The 24,548-nt window shown below is 39.9% G+C and overlaps 1 protein-coding gene across 3 annotated transcripts; it reads right to left on the bottom strand.

The window, feature by feature from the left end:
- Positions 1-3,443: 3,443 nt before the first annotated feature.
- LOC119654867 (golgin subfamily A member 1) lies at positions 3,444-24,484 on the bottom strand. Of its 3 annotated transcripts, XM_038060461.1 has the most exons (8): positions 23,662-24,484; positions 23,240-23,602; positions 15,065-15,490; positions 14,876-14,974; positions 13,761-14,195; positions 13,429-13,668; positions 6,038-6,238; positions 3,444-4,334 (listed from the first exon to the last, which is right to left on the bottom strand). In XM_038060461.1, exons 1-7 carry the CDS (start codon positions 23,812-23,814, stop codon positions 6,077-6,079), a joined length of 1,878 nt encoding a protein of 625 aa, XP_037916389.1. In that variant the 5' UTR covers positions 23,815-24,484; the 3' UTR covers positions 3,444-4,334; positions 6,038-6,076. The 3 variants fall into 3 exon arrangements, with proteins under 3 accessions (XP_037916389.1, XP_037916390.1, XP_037916388.1); XM_038060462.1 differs by lacking the exon at positions 3,444-4,334 and having other exon boundaries at positions 5,147-6,238; positions 14,900-14,974; positions 23,662-24,483; XM_038060460.1 differs by lacking the exon at positions 3,444-4,334 and having other exon boundaries at positions 5,147-6,238; positions 23,662-24,482.
- Positions 24,485-24,548: the final 64 nt, after the last annotated feature.

Genomic DNA, 24,548 nt, shown 5'->3' with positions numbered 1-24,548 from the left:
AACTCGGCCTTGAAACAATTTAGGTGGGCACTCTATAGTTCCGCTAAAGTTTGGTTGCGTGTTAACAGTTACCGGTGAATATTCCCACGAATATCCCACCAAACGTACAACAACACCTTACGAGAATCCTGCCCTTGATGTTGATGGCGGTGTACTGTTCTTCTTGCAAGCGGCTCTGTGGCATTTAACAGTTTTGTAAAGACCCCACATTCCGAGTAACCAAATAGGAATAATTCCTCGTGATTTTTGTCCATTCAGCTGTCAGACGCAATTGTGCAAACGGTCTTCCTTGCTCTTGGAGGATCATTTGTAGTGAACTCAGGAATTTTCAGAAATTTCATAACGTAACCCAGGGATTGGGTTCTTCTTTTTATGGTTTTAGGATATAGGTTGAACCCATCCTTCTTCTCCATTGCCACTAACAATTCATCGTTTTCAAGGAGATTCGGTCGAAAAAAACGTAAATATTATGCACACCCCAACAGTTTGAGGGCTTTATGGACCGATCGACTTGCTCTAGCTTATTGTTTTCTTGGGTCTGTGCCAGCCGTGATTGGTGGTGCAATGGGCAAGCTTAAGGGGGTCATCCCGTGTGTCGGATCCGCAGAATCGAATTTTTTTTTTTTTGGCATGAATTGTATCTAGATATAGTGTGGAATATATGGGTAAAGTGATTTTTTGATATTCGGAGCAGTTTGGAAATTATAGTGTTGAATACGTGATAAGTCACATGCCAGATTTATGTCGATTGCCGAATGACTTCGCTAAAAGGACAAGAATTGAAGCCAAGGCTGTACATGTGCTTCTTGAAGAAACCTAAGGTTTATGGATTAGGTATAGCAGATTAATTGCCAGTTAAGATTTTATGGTTAAAAATCGCATTCTAGTTTTTAAATGCGTTTTTCTCGAAACTGCATGTTGAAAATCGGCTGTCACCATACCCCAAAATCTATCCAACGAAATTCTTTGAAATTTTCAGGACTTCTGCAGAACATATTTTCTACGGTCCGCAAACTAAGATAATTGCGATTCATTAAGTAGTTTTTTTTATTCATTAAAAAAGCCTTAACAAAACACCAAAATTCAGAAAAGAAAGTTTAACACGTCACCAAAAATTTAGCTTTTAATATTTTTTAATAATTTTAGTTTGCGGACTGTAGTTAAGTCTTGACGTTAAAATGCTGTTTACTTTTTTTCTTTAAGATGATCGTAGCGCCCTCTAGCGTGGCAGCAGAAAAACACCTTTCTTTGGTGATGGGTGTATAAATTGCTCTGTATTTCAATAACGAACTATGCGATCGGGCTGGAAAAATTACTACTCATGCTCAAGATATTAATTAATGTATGGTGAAAAATTCGTATTTGTATCTTCATCTAGTTCTTCACAAAAAAATTCTAAAAAAAGCCAAAAAAAAACGTCCTTCACACCGGATGACCCCCTTAAAGCAACGTACAAGGTCAGCTGGGATTCAACTAATCGCCACCGCATGAGCTGTCATTTGGATGTACGTAACAAGAAGGGCGCCGAAATGGACCCAAAAGGAAATTCCATGTGCCCGTGTTGCGTTCGCTCCTATGCTACGGTTGGAGAGTTTCAATGGCCAAGATTGGCACAACCTTTTTCAGGAACCAACTCTTACTCGATAGTGTTATATTATTAGCGGTTCCTAAGAAAAAATTCTAAGAATCAGTTCAAAAAGACGATGTTTGGTTGTAAAATTAGAATAAAATCCATTCGCTTAGTTTTACATAATAATTTAATTGAAAAAGTCTTGTCAAAAACAATAAGATCATGTTAAAATCACAAACTTAATAAATGCAAATTTCCATCCATTAGTCGAATTACACAGCATTTTCTAAACTAAAGAAATTCGAATCAAAAAATGAAAAATGAGGCGAAAGGATAATACATGGTTAGCATCGTAATTATATGAACATATGAACAATATAGTACATGCTGGATTCACTTATCATAATTAATACACATTTCATTCAATACATACAATAATATGATAACTGATATTATTTTTGGCTTAACTCATTTACTGATAAATACTATTCAGTCGCTTTTTGTTTTGGAATGCGATGTTGAATTGAACTGGCCTAGGATGGTGATGTTTCATTAGTGATAGTAATAAATTGTTAACAATTGTATCTATTCCAAAATTCAAGGTTCTTTTTTGCTAGGTTGGCTTCGATTTCTTGGGAACCTTATCTACATTGATCATGCAATAATCTAACTTCTAATGTGAATTGAATCAGCGTAGTAGGTGATGGTCAGTAAACAGCTTCTGGGTGATAATTGGTTAATATTTTATTCTATTTCTTAACGATTAAGTGACGTATAAATGATGCTTCTCTCGCTCAAACGAATCAAGATCTAATTGTATACTTCCAATATTCCTCCTGTATCTTTTTCCTAAAGCTGCTCATAATTTTCTCAGAAAGATTCCTTCTTTCTTTCAAATTTTCAAAATGTTTTATTGTCATTTTCTATGTTTTTTTCTTTTGTTTTTCGGATTGGGATTCTCTATTTCAACTTTGTTCTCTGCAATCGTGTGCGTGAATGATTAATGCGACAATTTTATCCTGGAAGCGCCATCCGAGAATGGGAAGATTCGTATCGAATCCTTTATAAGAATAGTAAGTACTACAGCTGTTATTCGATATTAACTTGGCGGTATAGAAAATGCCCGCTGGCCATGGCCATGATCCGGTTGATCAAGGATGCGATTCATTAAGTAGTTTTTTTTATTCATTAAAAAAGCCTTAACAAAACACCAAAATTCAGAAAAGAAAGTTTAACACGTCACCAAAAATTTAGCTTTTAATATTTTTTAATAATTTTAGTTTGCGGACTGTAGTTAAGTCTTGACGTTAAAATGCTGTTTACTTTTTTTCTTTAAGATGATCGTAGCGCCCTCTAGCGTGGCAGCAGAAAAACACCTTTCTTTGGTGATGGGTGTATAAATTGCTCTGTATTTCAATAACGAACTATGCGATCGGGCTGGAAAAATTACTACTCATGCTCAAGATATTAATTAATGTATGGTGAAAAATTCGTATTTGTATCTTCATCTAGTTCTTCACAAAAAAATTCTAAAAAAAGCCAAAAAAAAACGTCCTTCACACCGGATGACCCCCTTAAAGCAACGTACAAGGTCAGCTGGGATTCAACTAATCGCCACCGCATGAGCTGTCATTTGGATGTACGTAACAAGAAGGGCGCCGAAATGGACCCAAAAGGAAATTCCATGTGCCCGTGTTGCGTTCGCTCCTATGCTACGGTTGGAGAGTTTCAATGGCCAAGATTGGCACAACCTTTTTCAGGAACCAACTCTTACTCGATAGTGTTATATTATTAGCGGTTCCTAAGAAAAAATTCTAAGAATCAGTTCAAAAAGACGATGTTTGGTTGTAAAATTAGAATAAAATCCATTCGCTTAGTTTTACATAATAATTTAATTGAAAAAGTCTTGTCAAAAACAATAAGATCATGTTAAAATCACAAACTTAATAAATGCAAATTTCCATCCATTAGTCGAATTACACAGCATTTTCTAAACTAAAGAAATTCGAATCAAAAAATGAAAAATGAGGCGAAAGGATAATACATGGTTAGCATCGTAATTATATGAACATATGAACAATATAGTACATGCTGGATTCACTTATCATAATTAATACACATTTCATTCAATACATACAATAATATGATAACTGATATTATTTTTGGCTTAACTCATTTACTGATAAATACTATTCAGTCGCTTTTTGTTTTGGAATGCGATGTTGAATTGAACTGGCCTAGGATGGTGATGTTTCATTAGTGATAGTAATAAATTGTTAACAATTGTATCTATTCCAAAATTCAAGGTTCTTTTTTGCTAGGTTGGCTTCGATTTCTTGGGAACCTTATCTACATTGATCATGCAATAATCTAACTTCTAATGTGAATTGAATCAGCGTAGTAGGTGATGGTCAGTAAACAGCTTCTGGGTGATAATTGGTTAATATTTTATTCTATTTCTTAACGATTAAGTGACGTATAAATGATGCTTCTCTCGCTCAAACGAATCAAGATCTAATTGTATACTTCCAATATTCCTCCTGTATCTTTTTCCTAAAGCTGCTCATAATTTTCTCAGAAAGATTCCTTCTTTCTTTCAAATTTTCAAAATGTTTTATTGTCATTTTCTATGTTTTTTTCTTTTGTTTTTCGGATTGGGATTCTCTATTTCAACTTTGTTCTCTGCAATCGTGTGCGTGAATGATTAATGCGACAATTTTATCCTGGAAGCGCCATCCGAGAATGGGAAGATTCGTATCGAATCCTTTATAAGAATAGTAAGTACTACAGCTGTTATTCGATATTAACTTGGCGGTATAGAAAATGCCCGCTGGCCATGGCCATGATCCGGTTGATCAAGGATGCGATTCATTAAGTAGTTTTTTTTATTCATTAAAAAAGCCTTAACAAAACACCAAAATTCAGAAAAGAAAGTTTAACACGTCACCAAAAATTTAGCTTTTAATATTTTTTAATAATTTTAGTTTGCGGACTGTAGTTAAGTCTTGACGTTAAAATGCTGTTTACTTTTTTTCTTTAAGATGATCGTAGCGCCCTCTAGCGTGGCAGCAGAAAAACACCTTTCTTTGGTGATGGGTGTATAAATTGCTCTGTATTTCAATAACGAACTATGCGATCGGGCTGGAAAAATTACTACTCATGCTCAAGATATTAATTAATGTATGGTGAAAAATTCGTATTTGTATCTTCATCTAGTTCTTCACAAAAAAATTCTAAAAAAAGCCAAAAAAAACGTCCTTCACACCGGATGACCCCCTTAAAGCAACGTACAAGGTCAGCTGGGATTCAACTAATCGCCACCGCATGAGCTGTCATTTGGATGTACGTAACAAGAAGGGCGCCGAAATGGACCCAAAAGGAAATTCCATGTGCCCGTGTTGCGTTCGCTCCTATGCTACGGTTGGAGAGTTTCAATGGCCAAGATTGGCACAACCTTTTTCAGGAACCAACTCTTACTCGATAGTGTTATATTATTAGCGGTTCCTAAGAAAAAATTCTAAGAATCAGTTCAAAAAGACGATGTTTGGTTGTAAAATTAGAATAAAATCCATTCGCTTAGTTTTACATAATAATTTAATTGAAAAAGTCTTGTCAAAAACAATAAGATCATGTTAAAATCACAAACTTAATAAATGCAAATTTCCATCCATTAGTCGAATTACACAGCATTTTCTAAACTAAAGAAATTCGAATCAAAAAATGAAAAATGAGGCGAAAGGATAATACATGGTTAGCATCGTAATTATATGAACATATGAACAATATAGTACATGCTGGATTCACTTATCATAATTAATACACATTTCATTCAATACATACAATAATATGATAACTGATATTATTTTTGGCTTAACTCATTTACTGATAAATACTATTCAGTCGCTTTTTGTTTTGGAATGCGATGTTGAATTGAACTGGCCTAGGATGGTGATGTTTCATTAGTGATAGTAATAAATTGTTAACAATTGTATCTATTCCAAAATTCAAGGTTCTTTTTTGCTAGGTTGGCTTCGATTTCTTGGGAACCTTATCTACATTGATCATGCAATAATCTAACTTCTAATGTGAATTGAATCAGCGTAGTAGGTGATGGTCAGTAAACAGCTTCTGGGTGATAATTGGTTAATATTTTATTCTATTTCTTAACGATTAAGTGACGTATAAATGATGCTTCTCTCGCTCAAACGAATCAAGATCTAATTGTATACTTCCAATATTCCTCCTGTATCTTTTTCCTAAAGCTGCTCATAATTTTCTCAGAAAGATTCCTTCTTTCTTTCAAATTTTCAAAATGTTTTATTGTCATTTTCTATGTTTTTTTCTTTTGTTTTTCGGATTGGGATTCTCTATTTCAACTTTGTTCTCTGCAATCGTGTGCGTGAATGATTAATGCGACAATTTTATCCTGGAAGCGCCATCCGAGAATGGGAAGATTCGTATCGAATCCTTTATAAGAATAGTAAGTACTACAGCTGTTATTCGATATTAACTTGGCGGTATAGAAAATGCCCGCTGGCCATGGCCATGATCCGGTTTCGTTCCGAACCAACTCATCTTCCACGTCAGGGTGTCGTGGAGGAGTTTTTCTTCTTCGGTATTTAGATGAAGTAGAGTAGCAACTGCTCGTATTAAGTGCCGTGCCTCGACCTTTAATAAAGACAAAAAAAATATTTGAAATTTTGATTTGCTAAAGGTAGTTAGGATATAGGAAATTCTGGGGTTGACGTGCTATGGTCCATAACAGGCTTCATGACAATCATATAAAGATAGAAGGGTAGTATGTCTCTTAAGGGGGTTTGCAGATTTAGATTTATTAAACTTGGATAGCGCACGCTGATTTAACAAGTACAGTCCTACTATCAAATCCTACTCTCCCCTCCACACTGGTGATCCCTTAGCTATGTGAAGCAGCAGAGGAGCGATGGTGAATGGTAAAATAGAGATGAGCCGACTAGTTTTCTAGGTTGGGGGCGTACAACAGAATAAAACTTGTTTACAAAATAATATTATTTTGGAATCCTAAACTGAGCTCCGGATCGCATAGGAAACACAACGATGACTATGCCAATAGAAAAAGGTCTCCGAGTTCGGGACCTGGAACGTACGTTCCCTGTTCAGAACTGGTGTGTTTGGAGTATTCATCGAACAGGTAGAAAAGTATAAGATAGAAGTCTAAGTAATCCAGGGGACGAAATTATTTAGCACACAAAAGCGGAAAAAAGTCTGGACCGCGAGGATACTGCATGGTTTGTGTATTTCATAAGAATTTCGCTCGCAGCGTTACCGCCCTCAGACCAATTAATGAAAGAATTGGTGCGCTTCAAGTGGAAAATAAATTTTTCAACGTTGGGCTAATCAGCGCATATATTTTAATGGAAGGTAGGGACGATAACGACGTCGCTTTGGGTTAGTATTTGATTCACTGCCTTTGAACGACACACGGCGACATCAACGCCATATTCTCCACAATTTAAAAGACAAGAATGGAACTGCCTCATCAAATTCACTTACGGCAGAAATATGGCGATCGTATCGACCTGCTTTCCACAAAATCTACAAGAGAACTTGGGCATCTAGCATCGTTGACCTGAGTTCATACCGCGGGGCAAATTGCGACAGTGGTGGCTGTTTCACCAGAGCAAGATATCGATGGTGGATACCAAATAACAGGAGTGCATTGATTGATAAGGCCCAAAATGAGGAGATGATATCGAAATATGTCGGAATGTTACAAGCACAAATCCTACAGATGCTGAACCAACATCAGGAAGCCAATGTCATTGACGTAAAGTGGATTCAGCTTAAAGACGGATACAGGGAAAACTATCGAATACGAACCTTGGCGTAAAAGGTGTGAATAGTTTGAAGAAGGACACTAGTAGGTCATCGATGAGAAAAACGCGACGCACAAAAGCTTAAACAGACAAATAGATAGAATTAAGTCATATCGCTGGCAACATCTGCAGGAAGACGTAACGCAAGCACATAAATGACGAGATTTGCAGATTGAACGGAAACTTTGGAAGACATAATTCAAGATCCGCTTACAAATTCATGAAAAGAATAATAGCAGAATTGCAGCCCAGAACCATATTTTACAGGAACGTATGTGGGATCCTTGTCGGTGACATGGAGCAGATAAAAATTCAATTCACCCAATATTTCGAGGAGTCACTGTACGCCACAATCTAATTTCCGTACATCGAAGGAGAAGAGGCCATACAAGCATCTGTTTCACTACTTGCACTTTCAAAAATCAAGGATGCGCTTAAAACACTGAAAAACAACAGGGCACCGGATGTGGATGGAATACCGGTGGAGCTACCATAAACAAGGAGTATAGGCAGAGCTGTGGAGAGAACATCCGTGCCCGGAATGAAAATTATGCGAGTCTACCTATTGTTACTTTATTTCAATGAAGATACCATTCCACGCTCGTGAAAACAGTCAGAACTCGAGGGGCATAGCCTTTTCCTTCCTCCTCTAATTAGGCCTATTTTTGCAAGGAAGCTCGCAGCATATAAGTTCTTGGTGAATTGATTTCATCTGCTTTGTGGGATGGGCTTTAGGCTTTGGAAGATGAAGTTTAAAGTACGGAAATACGAGTTCTTGTTAGAAAACATTTCAAAGAAAGAGTGCTCAAACGAGGCATATTTCAGTCGAATCTGGTAACGGTCCCGCAACGCAACGTTCCGACATTTGCACGATCTGATTGCGAGTAAAGGTAACTGCTCCCAGATCTGGGGTTTAGGTTGATTTTTAAACAATTTTCACTCCGGATCCGGAGTTTCTTTCTATGATCTTGGTTGCCGATTTACGTAAGAATTGCCCTCGATTTCACAAATCCCGTTAGTTAGTGGAATATGAAGACGTGAATAGAGATCTTTAACTTATAATAACCCAATGAAGGAAACTTTGTTGGCACAAATAATTGTCAATATAAATAAGACCCCATAGAGACTCAGGAATAAAGTATTTGTACAGAAGTGATAACAACAAAACATGTGTACTTGCCCACCTTCGCCGATTTGATGGCCAACAATGGAGAGAAACAAATACCATCTCTTTGCGAAATTGAGTGGAGAGCAATTATCCATGAAAGATTATGCCCAACATAGAGTGCAGAAATGAACCTCAATGATTTGGCAAGATAAATGGCATAACACAACGAGAAAAACCGTGTCTGGAGTAAAAATAATGCAGGAATTGTCTAGTCCACCGAAAAAACTTCGGGCCCAGGAGAAATAACTCCCTTTCCCCCCTCTCTGATCAGGCCTAGTGTGGAGATGATCAGTAAGCTTCATGAGCTCCTAAATATTGTTTGCTACACGGCTTTGTAGTACTGAAATATCGGTTTCTATGTATTAAAATAAAACACTACCGAAAAAGGAAAAACCGTTTAAACATTTCAACTAATTTAATCGCTAAAGTCCCCCGAAAAATACATTTATGCTGGAGGATTAGTGCAAAGTGTCAATTGCCCTATTTATAAGAAATGTGACAAACTATACTGCGGGAGCTGTCTAGCATTCAAGCGAAGATACAAAGCAAGTTAACAAGCGTTTCGCACAGACTCTGAATTAAAGAAAAGCGATGGATTGGCCTCAACGTTTTTCAACATCATTTTGGAGAATACAATCCGAAAGTTGCCAGCGAATTTAAATTATACGCTACCGTTCAAATTATCGCAGATAGTTGCCTACCTGGAATGATATTTTGGGGCCTACCAGCTGAAATGGTCATTGCTCTCATCAACCCTCTAACAATTAAACAACTTTTTGGGAAACTATCACTTGGGTAGAAAAGGAAGGTAATTAAAGTAGATGGTCCTGATTTTCTTTTTCAAGTATATGTCTGTAAGTATTATAATTAGCACTGCGCCAGGACTCCACTGTCAGTGATTGGATGCAAGGAAATTACGATAATCGAGCTGGCCGTGTCCTGATACTAACTGAGAATATATGTTGATATTATTTCCACATGCAGCCGGGTTCGAGAAATTACTAACCTCCTGCCTAGTACCGATTTGGAAACCTAACCCGTCTACTGGAATTTGTGGGAACTAAAGGGAAGTTTGACCGATTTTCGTGATGTCTCTTCAGAAAGCAGACATTGTTACGATGATTTTCTGGTGTTTCTTCAAGATCGGATACCCTTTCATGTCGTGACCCATCGCGTAAACAGGTTTGGATCGATGGATCCTATGGTGCCTGACAACTTCCAATTTAAAAAACTTGCCTGTTTAACTGATTACTGAAATAGGCCCTGATATTGTTGTTGGAAATGACATAACTTGTTGTCGGCAGTTCAAAGTTATGCGTGTATACTTTTTATTGTTGGATGGTGAATCGAAAAATTCACCTAGGAGAAATAATGGCTTACCATACACTCCGCAGCGCTTGTGCCAATGTCTTCCTCCGAAGCTGCGCGATTGCTTAGTAGTACTATAAGTAATGCTTCCACTCCGTATATGGTGGAGGAAGGTAGTAGCGTATCATTACTTTCAACTAACGATAAAAACGGTCAACTAAATTATTAACTACAGAAAGGTACGCTATAGTTCTGATCCGAGTTGGGCCTTGAAACCTTCCCTACTCTGAGTGGTGTAGCGAATTTGGAGATCCATAATCTCTGGTAATTATGATGGCTTTTTGAGTTGGGAGCGGTGCTATTTTAGCGTTACTTGATGTTCACGTGGCCGACGTGATCAAATTGATGACGCAAATATAGATTCTCTCTTTATTTTAGTGATGAAAATCACAACCAAACACTTGTACGGAAGAAGCACACTACTGCGGGTAAGAAAAGAATAAAAAATACTACTACTATGTGCACTTTTCTACTAGCTCCGCCCTCGCCGATAGTCGAAACTAGAAGAAAGAAGGAACGCGCTCGCCGGCTCCGTGCCAGGTCGCCAGCTGTGTCGGTGGCAATTCAGTGCGTCTGATAGAGGTGATCTCACCGCCGGCAATGCAGTCGCGGGTTCTTGCCTCCGATGTGCCGCCACACTATCTCCGGCCAACGTGAAAAACGGTCTACCATGGTCACTCAGTAGCGTTGCCCCTCGTAATAAGGCATAACGATAACATCCCGATACACGTGCTCGAATCAAGATTATGGTGGCGCAAGGACCCCGACTGGCTAAGTTACATGAGGAGTTACTATTGATTGGTTTTGATAGTCGCTGACGTTTGTCCTGGATGGGATGGCTCGCCCTTTTTATAACGGTTTGTAACCCATAAAGACAGGAAACTCTCTTGCTTCAACCATATGACAAAAGTATTTTGTCGCTAGGTACAGAACCAGTTGCTTTTGGCAATATACTTCGTATTTACGTTCCATTGGACCTAGCTTCCTTGGGAAAAAATCCAATGACTCCCAGCTATAGTTGGTGTTTTGTTGAATGGCTGCTCAAATCACAACCAGACTATCGCAGAAGATGGCCAGAAGTGTGTCAAGTTTCGGATACACAAACAACGATGGTCGTTCGAGTGCTTTCTTGAAAGCTCCAAACAATGCGCTAGATTGATTTTACTGAGAAAAATCTGGAAGAGTAATGCCGGGTACTGCTATAGCTCTGGATGTGAACCTTCTCTTAAAAGTTAAGATACCCAAGAATGCTCTGATCTATTTTACGTAAAATTGGATCACTTTGACTTTGGTTAGCCAACGACATGGTATCCTAAGAAACTGGCCTCTTGCTCATCAAAAATGCGTTTGTTGAGATTCATTACCACTCCATATCGTTTCAACCTATAGAGCTGAGATTTCAAGTGGTTGGTGATAAAGCAGAAACAAAACTTCTCAAAGCCTCGATGAATCACTGGAACTTTTGTGCTGTATTTCACAGGCCAAATGTCGAATGGTGCTGTGATGGCAGTTTTTGGTATACCTTCTTCACTTGTCGGGATTTGGTTAAATGCTCTTACTAGATCTATTATTGAAAAGATATTTTTCCCATTGAGCGCTCAGATGAAATCTTGGATGTGCTGAACTAGGTACTAGTCGACGCAAATCCGCGCGATAATCTTTACACGATTTGCACTCGTAATTTTTAGTTTTTAGACACCATATGCACGAGCGCAGATCATGAACTATTTGATGAATACGCGAATGCTAACTAGTTCACGGTAGTTCTTTTCCTCAACGCGTTTGGGTTTCAAAGTAACTGATTTCCTGATGTTGTAGCTACATAAGGCTTAGCTCGTTGGTACGTCATTCTTCCGGCTCTGTCCGGGAGAGTTATTCCCGGAAAGTCCAGTGGATTGTATCGGTACAGGCTTCCTCCAGTAATTGTCCTGATAGTCGGTGCTAAGAAATATGCGCCGAGCATGGGTTTAGAAATGTCCACTATCATGAATCTCCAAGGGAAATTCCTTTGAAGGTCAAGGTTGAATGTTAGGTTGGTGGTTCCGTATGTGGCAATCTGTGGCCCTTTGACTGCCGAAAGCTCGCATTGTGTGTTTCTGCATGGTTCCTAAAATTTAGAGCGCGGATAAACGCATATATCGGCGCGGCTTTCTAAGAGGAACCGTGTCTACGCGTTTTTGTTGAACAAGACAAATGACATAAAGAGGATGAATCGAGGTCATTCCTCGCGGCCCAGTTACACGGTCTCGTGCATTTAATGGGTTCAAGAGTTTCGGAACTGTATTGTGAACGTGATGGGGGTGGACGCGTTTACGTCCGGAAAAATTCACAGAGAGGGACTCTTCTTTAACCGCGTATAGCTTAGTTCGCAGGTCTGCCAGTTGATTTGACAACTATTGGATTAGCTGTGTGAAAAGGGTTTCTGTTACTGTTGTGACGTAGAATTTATCAGCTCAGTAGGCTACAGTTTGTAGTGGCAGATGATAAGTATCTTACTCATAGAATTTGCATCAGTGGTTCTAGAACTGCGGTGCGGCCAAGACTGTGTAGGCGACGGAGATGCTAGAAGGGTTTATCATGACTCATGATAGTGCCCTCCAGTTATCTTCGACTGACTGGCACGCAACTGCTTTATTAGTTGTTCGCGTAAGTGGTTGTATGCGTTATCTATTTCGACTGGCAGCAAGTGTGCCCGCTCTACGTATCTCTATAACATTTAAATAATTTTAGGGAGAAGACCAAAAGAAAGGTAGTTAAAATAATTAGTAAAGGCGGACGTGGCATCGCCACAATATAAATATCCTGGCATGATTGAGAGAGAATGAAGGCCAAAATAATTCCACAAACCAGACGGAAGATACTAATCAGACCAAACACGATATTAAAGGATTACAACTTTGAACACGTCCACAGTTTTGTCTATTCAGGCACCACTTTCACAAAAGACCGACAAAACATTCATACCGTCAAATCTGAAAACTAGAAATGCACACAGGAAAACAAAGCCGGCCCGTCCTATATTACGGGATACGTGAACGATGAACCAAGCCGGAGAGTAGAAAATCAGTGCTTTCGAATGTTGAGATTCATAGGCCCAGTAAGGATAGACGGCGGAAGCAAAATAAAATACAACAGTGAGTTGTACCTATCACACAACGAAGCAGCAGCCGTCGTCCATATTAAGATTCGACAGCTTCGGGGCAGGTGATGTAGAGCCAGGAAAAGCACGAAACATATGGGAGGGCTCAGTGGACAATATACGCTATATGCAGCTTATTTTCCGAAATTGGAAGACGCCATCACTCGACCAAAAAGAGGCAAGATGAAGGCTTCAGGAGCCCAAGGACCGACATTATACTGCAGCGCCATAGAATAAGACAACTTCAACATTTCAATGATTAATTAGTACAGAATTAAAGCGTATCCACATTCGTTAAAATAACAAACAACAAAATAAAAATACTCACCTCTCGACTAGTCAAGAATTTCACTATCACATGTTTCAAATATTTAAAATTCACTTCGTCCATAATAATAGAGCCGCCTGTTGAATTGCCATTACTTCGGATTTCATTGTGAATTGCTTTCTCTGAACCAATAACCGATCCGGCCATTAAAACATTCGTTTCGCTAAAATTACTGCTTTTTATTTCGTTCTGCAATGTTTTCTTCAAATCAGCCAGTCGTTGGTTGAGCACCTTTATTGACTGCAAGGGAAGAGATTACAAATCCATTGAGACATTTATTTATTTTTGGAATAAATTAAGTTTATATTGTGTTTGTTTTAATTCAGCCGTACCTTGTTCTTTTCGTTTAGCTGCGTATGGAGATCATTCACGTGTGCAATTTGATCGCTTTGACTACTAATCGCTGCACTCAATTCCTCTAGTTTGGAATTTAAAACTAAAATTTCATCGTCCTTCGTTCGTAAGGCCTTCTCAAGCTCTTCTACTTTGTCAAGTAGTTCTGTTACTTCATTCCGTTCGATTCGAAGTTCCTTTTTAAGGATTTCTTCACTTTGGGATATTTCTGCATTGCGTAATAATGCTGTAAGCTTCTCCTGCTTTTCAGTTTCAAATGCATTCGTAATGTTTTGTAGCTGCTCTTGAAGGGATGTATTTTGTTTGCGTAAAGCTTGCGTGACCTGCTCCGATTTCTCGACAAACTCATTGAAACGTTCATCTGCGGCATTAAGGCGATTTTTCAGATCGAGAATTTCCTCATTTTGTGATTCCTGTGAAAGGGATTAACAGCTAGAGTTGGGTGTGATGGAAATGTGCCTTGTGGAGCTAAGGCGTTAGTAGGAAAGCATACGTAAATGGAGTGCAAAATGAAAAGCGAATTTAAATGGAACATTCCATTACTGCGTGACTAAATCTCTGTGGGGTTGTGAAATGTAATTCTATTAAGCAAAAAAATCGTAGAACATTCAACCCTTTCCCGAATTTTCTAGGCGATTCGATTCTTCCACCAACGAATAATGAAATATATTGATTCAGACAATCGATTACCTTTACTGGGTTCAAAGAGTTACTCTTCTCAAAGGAATACTTTTATGGAAATATTACCAACTCAAGTTCCATTAAAAGATTTCCACCAACCCCCCGTTACCAACTTGGTAATGAAAAGAATAACTATAAACATAATTTAAAAAAGAAAACAAGGATATATTTGATCTAATAAATATTTATTTAAGGAATAATAACACTTAGAACTTGTCTAACACAAAATATCAACAATCATAATACTTTCGGAGTGTGTTAGTTACCAAACATAATACATAAGTAAATAACTAAAAAAATTAATTAAATAATTGAAATACAATAAGGCTAATAAAAGCAAGTTTGGAAGCGAATTTGTGTCTTTTTAAGGCTAATATTAAGATTAGGTGTCACCGTTTCCCACGTTACTTACGACTTTATTACGTAAAAATGCTACCTCCTCCTCATTTTCAAGACGACACTCCCTTAAAGCTGATGTTAGTTCGTCGATTTCATCTTCTAGCAGCGCAATCTGGAGATCACAAGTGGGAAAAATTACTGATCCTCTTCTACATCACCCGAAACGAGTGCTGAAAAATATACACAACAATCCATCCCTTACCTTATTATCACGTTGTTGAACCTCCTCCTTCCACTTGGCCAAATCAAATTCCAATTGCTTGACTTTCTCGCTCATCTCATCCCTAGCTTTGATGGCCTTCCGTTTTTCCGTCGTCTCTTCGGCGACTTGTTTCGAAAGACGACTCAATTGTGTTTCCAAAGCTAAATTCTGTCCACTCCAAGAACTCTTTATATCCGATAATTGCAGATGAGCCTCTTCTAAATGTTGCTCAAGTAATTTTCTTTCTTGCGCCAGTGCCTGCACTTTCTCATCAGAATTCAGGGATGCAACTATCTCTAATCGAGACTGATCTACGATTTGTAGTCGACTTTTCAAATGACGATTTTCCTCCTCAACTGCAGCCAGCGTTGTTGTGAGGTTATTTTTTTCGAGCTGAGCACTATGACGAAACCGCTCCAATTCGTCCTGGAAAAGAGGAAGCGTTTTTTATGCAACTTCAATGGGGAATGCAGAAATTGAAATTTCATTTCGTGAATACGTACCCAAAGCGTGTGTGTGTGTAATCAAACCCAAAAACTAAACATGTAACAAGCACTTTAAATAAAAACAATTTGAAATAATTTAAATGGCGACAACACGATTAAAGAAGTTTAGATAAAAATGAATAAAATGGAAAAGTGCAGCAGAATGCAATAGTGCGTGGTTTTTCTTAAAAATCTAGGAAAGATTGAATTCAAAATGAAACTAGTGGCAATTTATGGCGACTTATATATAATGAAAATCGTTTTAATATACAGAAAATGAACCCAAAGTTTCCTGCCCCGTGGATCAACGCTTTGTAACTAATTTTGAATGTTTTATGAAAGAGTCTTCTACGTGCCACACATTTAGTGTTGCAAACAAGGACTCTGATTCATCTTTAGACGACCGGATTACAAGGACATAATAACCGTGATATCGGAGAGACTAACCAGAGGGGCCATAAGTTAGAAAGTTCTCGAAGACTATGAGGGCAATAATCACTAATGTCTGTTTTTGTTGAGGATGCAGGGAGTCCTGAGTCCGCATCCACTTGACGACGGACCGGACCACTTGGGAAGCAACTCACTTCCTCTCTCGTGGTCCACGCACCCCTCAATCAATTTTTTTTAAAAAAGTTGGATGGTTAGCCCAAAAAAGAGGGAACGAAACCGTCAGTCAATTTTGTTCACCAATATGTCTTTTATGAAATTGAAATTGCTCATGAGGACCCAACAACTAACAAAAAATGATACACCCGCAAATGGAGCACAGCAAAGTTAAACTCAGACTGGCCGAGGAGAACCTCCATAGTGATGGCACCGGGAAATGCTGTATCACATCGGTTTGCTGGCCACAATGAAGTAGGCGAATGCCCGATAAGACCCGAGTCTGCACGAAACCTAACCAGGGGTATACTGTCACCATGTTTCAGGAGAATTCCTGTTTCATGTGAAGTCAGGTCGGTTGTTGCCGTTGGTCCCCTAGTCGGAGCTTCATGGGGATTGTGGTTAGGTTCAAGCGAACAGAGACCAATGGGCCTCAAACATGTGTTGCTTCAAAACGGGTGCCGTACTCCTTAGTTCGGTAGAGATTTAGATGGGTCTTGCAACAGTATGAATGCTGAGCCATACACTCAGTATATCAGTTTATGTTGTTGTACTTGTGTCAGCGGGGCTCTGATTGTGGTCACAAAATCAATCTGTGTCTCAAGAAGACCTTGGGATTAAGTTGGCGGGAGACGTAACTGTCTCATACATAAAACGGGGAGTGCAGCAATTATAAAGACATCACATCGTTGAGAACGATCTATAAAATATTCTCCGCTATCTTGAAAGGCCGGATAGCCCTATATGGCCAGAATGTCATCCGCCCATACCAAAGAGGCTTCACTCTACGCAAATCAGCAGGAGCTCAGATTTTCTCTCTGTGGCCAGCAATGGAAAAACTGTTGGAATTTGACTGTCAGTTGCACCATCGTTTCATCGACTTCAAGACCGTCAATGATAGTTAGTATAGCCAGCGTGAAACTCTACACGACCATGAGCGAATTTGGTATCCCAATCAAACTGATAAGACTGACTAGACTGACCAATGTGCGAGGCCAGGTAATAGCAGCAGGATGATTCTCGAGACCATTCAACATCAACAACGATCTAAGACATCGTTCATTCTGGCCCTGGAAAAGGTGATCCGCGATGTTGATGCAAATGCGGGAGGGACAATCCTCTTCAAGTCCACTCAACTACTGGCCTATGCTGACGATATTGATATTATGGGAAGAATAAACCGAGATGTACAGTACAGTACACTACAAACTGCAACCAACTTAGCTGACAAGGTTTATCCTGCACTTCCTTCGACATCAAGCATCGCAGAAGCATCTTTATCGGAAGAAACCTGTTCAACCCAGCTAGTCCAACGGTTATCAATTCAACTCAAAAAGCTGCAAACGGAGAAATGCGCAGTCAAGCAGCAAATTCCCTCCGTGAATTCATCCAGACGGAAATGTCAACGTTCTCGGCCCAGGTCGTGCTGCGGGGTATATGTTGGTACCATGTAATTGTACTGGGGAGTACTGTGTCAGTGCTAATTACTTCCAGATATTTACTTGGATTTAGAACGTTGGGAACCACCTGAACTTTTTCTCTACCGAAGTGGTCTCTTCCCTGATAGTTAGCTAATTGCTAAAGGGTTAAGTAGAGCAGTTACTCAGTAGCAGGGGAATCTACCCAAAGCGCCGACATTGTGAACATCACAATTAGCTGGTCTGATGATGGAACTATATACTGCTGTTAGCCATCTATTACTACTGGTGAAGTTTTACCTCTTGTGGATAGAGTGGCTAATCATTATCGTAACGCACGCACGCAGCACCAACTGCTCCCCCTTAACAAAATGTTTCCCCCATAAGCTGTGGGTAGACTTGATAGTCTAGTCTCCTACTTGATCTTTCATGCCTATAGTTTCTGCAAAGCTGTCCATTATTTACTGTTTCACAACTCTAAAGAATTTTGATAACGTCTAGTGAGTGGAAAAGTGGGGTCGTGACCAGCGCGGCGAAAATTACCACTCTGGAGAAGTGCTTGCGTGCTTCTTATTGATAATAACTAAAATATTTTTATGCTCAGTATTTGCTATGTCCATTAGAGCCATCATCCGTTTTTCTCTTATCTGCTGTCCGCTGGTGAAAAGCATACTCCGTAATAGTTTCTTCATTCTAGAAAAAAATCGCAGGCAGACAAATCAGATGAATTCGTTGGAGTTTGGATGGTATTCGATATGTGTTTGGTCAATAATTAAAGAATAATGATGGCATTGTGCAACGTTGCGTTATGGTAATGTAAAATCTAAGAGCTGTTTGTCCACAAGTTCCAAGTCCATCGATCCAAACGAAATTCGATGAACATATGGCAACTATGAAATCCCACGCATACACCGAGCGACACAAATTTAGGTAGAGTTTAAAGGGGGGCTCCCCATATGCAAAGGGGGGATGTCACAATTTTTTCTACCAAATAGTAATGTGGGGTGTCAAATGAAAGGTCTCCCAGAAACTGGTAGAAATTTTTAAGTAAATTGTAAAATGCGCAAGTAAGGAATCAAAATGTGTACACTTGAAGTAAGACACAACTCATTTTCGGAAAATACCCAACCTATGAGTCTCAAAAAAATCAGAGGTTGTGATGAAACTATTATCAACATAGAGCTTTCCAGAAGAAATTATTAGTGTAAAAGGCTCTTTCAAAAATAGAACGCATTTGAATTTTTAATTATTTATACCCGGAGCTGTCATGCACTCATAGGGGAACACAAAACCTTTTATAACTGAAGCGTCCAGTTTTCGGTTTCCCGACTTGTTTTAGAATTTATTTTGGCGATAAAAATAAATGTAATTCGTTCAAACTTTTTAGATTTTCAGTTAATGAATTTGATAATCGTTTGTATTTGTTTTTTTACGGTCAAAATCTTCTTCTTCTCTTCTTTAAAGAAAAGGTGTGTCGCTGGTCATTAGCACACTTCCATTTGTAGTAATCTGGAGCCTGCCTCTATCGTCCGAATCACAATTGGAATTTTATCTTGCTAAATGTGTATTCAAATGGCGTCTACTCTTCATTGAAAACCCAGAATAAAAATAAGAAATACTGATGTGTAAAATAATGTGTGAAAATTTCAACCCGATCGGTTCAACAGAATCTTAGTTGTGTTGCGTAAAATGTTCGTTTTGTATACATGTCAATATGGCGCGTGCTCTTCTATTTGCTGTAACTTAATAAATGTTTGCAGCCTATTCCCGATATATTCCACTTTATATTTATATATACAGTGACTCAATGTGTGTCCGGATAGTTGAGTGGTTAGAGCACTGTCATACGGAAGGTCACGGTTGAAATCTCACTGGTGGCAGTGGAATTTGTAAAGTGATTTGACGTTGGATACCAGTGGACTCAGCTGTGAGGCAATGAGGTTAGCATTGCGTTCGCCCGAGATTATTACCCTGATTTGACTCAGGTACTCATTCACAGCTAAGTTGACCGGTATCTGACATTCAGACATGGGGAATTTGAACAGCCCTCTAAATACTTGACCCATCCGGACAACTACATCTAATAAACTATATTATAAAAAAAGGTACAGGTTTCCATCTTCCACGTGACATAAAATATAAACTAAAATAAAACAGGAACTAAACATACTCGATCAATTTTTTGAAACTTCACACTATTACTTAGTATAACTTCCTTTCCCCCATAATGTAGCATTTATTCTGTCATGGGCGTCCATCGGCGTATGTAGGGACTTTTTGCACTTTGCCCAGTTCTCGTCTCAAATGCCCCACAGATGTTCTATCGAATTTAGATGTGGGGGAGAGTCCAGTCCAGAATATCCATTTTACCCTGCAAACTATTCCCTAGAAAACTTGGCTGCATGTTTGGGGTGGCTACTTTCCTGGAAAATTTTATTTTGATTTCCAATAAACATTTGTCTAAAATGGGAAATTATTCCAATGTCGTCATTCTGCTCATAATCCTCTTGTACTGACCAGTGCCACTTTATTTCATACACTCACATGGCATCAGAGAGCCGCCGCCAAATTTTACAGTAGATATTGGACCCTTTCTGTTTCCATGCCTACTGCTTGCTTTCAGAACCTAATCTACTAATTTTCGCTTCGTCCGGCTATATAACCTTCTTCCATTCCTCAATAGTATAAGATTTATACTTATTCGCCAAATCTAGCTGCCGTTTTTAATGCCTCACTGTAAGTGTAGCTTCTTCACTTTTGGACGTCCTTGAGTCTCTTGAGACATTTCGTACAGTTTCAATTGACACAAATACTTTGCCATTATTTTGGATACCAAGTGTTATTTGCGGTATGGTTTGTTATTTCATCGTCTTGAAAAGACACACGTTTTTACTTGCCGAATTCTTCACTGTCGACTCTTCGCACTGCTGAAGGTATTTACTAACATTAAAGATTGAGAAATGTAATCTGTCCATACGTAAGACCAATTTACCAATTTCTTTATTCCTCAAATAAGTTCTGCCGAAGATTTTTAATTTCAACCGATTAGGGTAATCAAATGAAAGACATGATCCACAAAACAAGCCTCGGGGTCACCAAGCCAGGTAAGCGGTACATCAACCGCGATACTTGGCTTTGGAATGACGATGTTGAAAAGAAGGTCCGTGAAAAGAAACGCCTCTACTACAAATTTCTCGACGATAAAACACCGGCTAATTAGCAAATTTATAGGAAACCGTGAAGCAAAAAAAGCAATCGCTGTCAATCGAGCAGCCCATTACAAAAATCTTTACGATGGCGAGAGAAATCTGTATCGACTTGCCAAAAGCCGAAACGAACGTGTACAGGATATCAAACACTTCTGTTGCGTTAATTACGAGAAAGGTACTCTGCTAGAGGGCGAGAATACTTCGAGCAGATTTCAACTGAAGAATTTGCTCATCCTCCACTTCCACAATCATTGCCGACATTTGGACCAGTTCCACCTGTCAGCGCAACTGAAGTCGAGGAGGCAATAAGACGAATGAAATCGGGGAAAGCCACAGGGCCTGACGACATCGTATCTGAACTCTGGAAAGCGAAGAGCTGGGACCCAACACTGTGGCTCAGTGAATTTTTTAATCGAGTTATTCAGGAAGGAAGTAAACCATCTGACTGGCAACAAAGTACCACTGTTCCAATATGGAAAAAGAAAGGTAGCCCAGCAGAATGTTCAAATTACCGTCCGACCCGGTTGCTTTCCCATACCATGAAAATTTTTGAACGCATTCTTGACAACCGTATTCGCGAAATTGTTGAAATAACCGTGAATCAAGCCGGATTTGTCAAGAACTGTGGAACTACTGGCGTAATTCACGCTGCGCGGTTACTCATGGAGAAATACCGTGAGAAGCATCGCCCTCTTAACATTGGATTTTTGGATCTAGAGAAAGCGTTAGACCGTGTGTCACACGAACTCATCTGGTATGCCTACGACAACAGTGCCTCTTTTTTCTTGTTATGGACACCGTCACACGGGATATCCAAGTCCTGCGTCCTACACCTCTTTATGCAGATGATGTTTTCCTAGCATCTGATAGCCAAAATGATCCCGAGCAACTTGTCCAAATCTGGAATGATTGCCTCATGCAACACGGTCTCAGATTGAATCTAAACAAAATTGAATTTTTGACGACCAATCCCCATGAAACAGCCACAATCACTGCCAGCGGCAGTGACCTGCCCAGAACTTAGCGATTTAAATACCTTGGGTCAACGCCATCAGCCAATGGAGAACTGCACTATGAAATTGTTTCACGGATTAGCGCAACCTGGATGAAGTGGCATTCCACAGCTGGTGTTCTTTGTGATCGACGTATCAACGAACGTCTCAAATCTAAAATATACTGCACTATCGTCCGTCCTGTCGCTCTCTATGGTTCTGACTGTTGGCCGATTATATGAGACAATGAAGAGCGTCTTGCGTAATGGAGACGAAGATGTTGCGTTGGAGTAGTGACGTGACACGTTTTGATCACACCCGAATTGAGGATATCCGCGATCAATATTGGGTTGCAGCGATCGTGGAAAAACTGCGAGAGAGACGTCTTCGATGGTATGGTCACGTAATTCGCGCCACCAAGAATTCACTTTCCAAGGTCTGAACATCGATCGTCGATGGTAAGCGACCAAAGGCCGGCCAAAACAACGGTGACTTGATACAATGGATGGGGATTTAAAATCCTCGCGATTGCATCCAGATCAGGCATTTGATAGGGCCAAATGGCGAGGCCGATCACGACGGACCGGCCCCGCTTGTGAACGGCACAAAGGCTGAAGAAAAAGAAGTCCTTGTTGTATAAAAAGGCACGCAAATGGCATAGTAAATTTTTTCAAAAATGATTCGCGGCATCGCAGCTAACGCCTTCTCGAGGCAGCGCCACATTCGTCCAGAAGGAATCGGGTCGTCTTCATCAGTTGCGTTATTTTGGTCTACATGGGCCCAATCTGGATGGAGTTGAGAAGCTCTCAAATCACCGTCTACAATATTAAACCAACTTTGTTGCGGCGATCATTTTGGCCGTTTCCCATCGATTTCGATGTCCACACTAGTGAGTTTCCGTCAGGACGAATTACATGTTCACACCATCGAAAACGTCTCTCTCGACATTTTTCTACCATCGGTTCAACTCCATATCGATTGCGGATGCCCTCATTTTGGATGTGTTCACGGCGTGTTACGCCACTCGTCCAATGCAATATCTTCGTCTCCATTACCGCGAGACACCGTTCATTGTCTTTGATAGTCGGCCAACGCGAAGAATCATAGAGGGCGGGACGGTGAACGACACTATCTATAGGTATAAGCTTTTATCAAAATATTCACACACTGAGCAGAACCCAAATTTCAATAGTCAACGTATGCGCATGTCCTCCGGCGTCTTTTAATTTATTTCCTTCATTTTACCCTCAACTACCTCCGAAATATAAATGAAAATTACTAGTGTTCAATTAGTGCAACGCAGACAAAAATAAAAACTTTAGAGCAGAAAAGTGCAGCCCGTAAGAAGCCTTCATTTTATGGAAATAAACTTGATTCTGGATGAAGCTTTACCCCAGAGAGTCCCATTGTCATGAACTAAATTAGCAAACCCAGAACATTACCACCCCCGTTCCAGCTCGAAAATTACCTTCAAATCTTCCGCCATCGGCTCAATGGGTTTCAGTCGTTCCAGTTCCGTTCTGAGATTATCAATTTGTTGTTGATTTGTTTTTATCACAGCCAATCGATCAACAGCTTCTTGTTCCCGAAACGAAAGCAACGACTTCAGTTTGGCGATCTCCGCCTGTTGAATGTTTTGTATGCTCTCCTGTTCGGCGCAGATCAAATCCTTCTGTGTCTGCGCCACCCGCACCGATTCCAGAAGGATTTCGTTGGTTTTCTCGAGACGCGATTTCTCCTCTTCGAGTTTTTCCAGCCGCGCGGAAAGCTCACAATGCTTGGAGGTCAGTTCGTTGCATTGCACGCGGAGATTGTTGATTTCGGTTTCTTTCTGGGAAATGGATTGTAAGATAGTAATTGGAGCGGATCGGGGGATGCAATTGGTCTTACCTGCTCCCAATCGTCGAGTGACGCAATACTGGCTGCTGAGGATAGCCTGCCACGGCTGTAGCGGCTACCGCTCGAGCTCGGCAGGCGGGCTGGAAGCGCGGGGACTTCATTTCCCGTTTCCTCCTTGATTTTATTCTTGAGCGACGTGAACATTTGTGTTAGTTGCTCCGTGATGACTTTGTAGCTAGTTTCCTCCCTACCCTACGAATGTGCGCCAGACGTGGCTCCAGCGATTTCGAAATTCCTGCGCCTGATCTCTGCTGGTGATCAGTGTCGTCGTTTGCAAAACTGTTGTGACGAAACCAAATTCTTCGGGCGCTCATTCGGCAGTTGAATTGCGCTCGTACCACTGAGCTTACGGTGGAGATATCTCGTCCGTAATTTCCACTTCACCTTGCGACTCGTTTTACACGTTACAAATTAGCATAAACAATGGGAAGCACAATTGCTGATAAGAAAGTCGTTTCATTGCGATTTTGTCACAGCGAACGGCTGCGACTCGCGGACGGGGGTGGTGTGTTGTGGGAAAAGGGACACACAATGCTTTTATTGGTTCAAGAGCAAGTTTCGGCAATTGCCATGTTACCGGACGTTTGTTTGTAAACAGATCACCGCCGGGTGAGCACTTTAACCGGGATAGTCAGAAGAGTTGCAATTCCAATAAGACTGTTGGACACCAATGACCGCGACCAGCTTTGACAGTTGACAAGTCATTTGACTGCACAAGATAAACACCCTTGAGGGGCATTGCCAAGCTTATATTCTGAGAGGCAATGGTCACGTTTTCAATGAAACAGAAATATTTGTCTAAAAAACCCTTCAAATAAGATACAAGATGCACTTCTATGAATTTCGGCGTAAATTGCACTAAACGTAAAGTCCCAAAG

The sequence above is a fragment of the Hermetia illucens genome, chromosome 4 (genome assembly GCF_905115235.1).
Source record: "Hermetia illucens chromosome 4, iHerIll2.2.curated.20191125, whole genome shotgun sequence".
NCBI lineage: Eukaryota > Metazoa > Arthropoda > Insecta > Diptera > Stratiomyidae > Hermetia > Hermetia illucens.
This window is presented reverse-complemented; position numbering and strand designations above follow the sequence as displayed.

Coding starts and splice junctions, on each gene's coding strand:
- LOC119654867 (XM_038060461.1), bottom strand. CDS start 23,814: ATGTTCACGTCGCTCAAGAATAAAATCAAGGAGGAAACGGGAAATGAA. Junction 13,669..13,760: donor AGCTAAACGAAAAGAACAAG/GTACGGCTGAAT, acceptor CTTCCCTTGCAG/TCAATAAAGGTGCTCAACCA. Junction 6,239..13,428: donor AATTCTTGACTAGTCGAGAG/GTGAGTATTTTT, acceptor TCTTTATTAAAG/GTCGAGGCACGGCACTTAAT.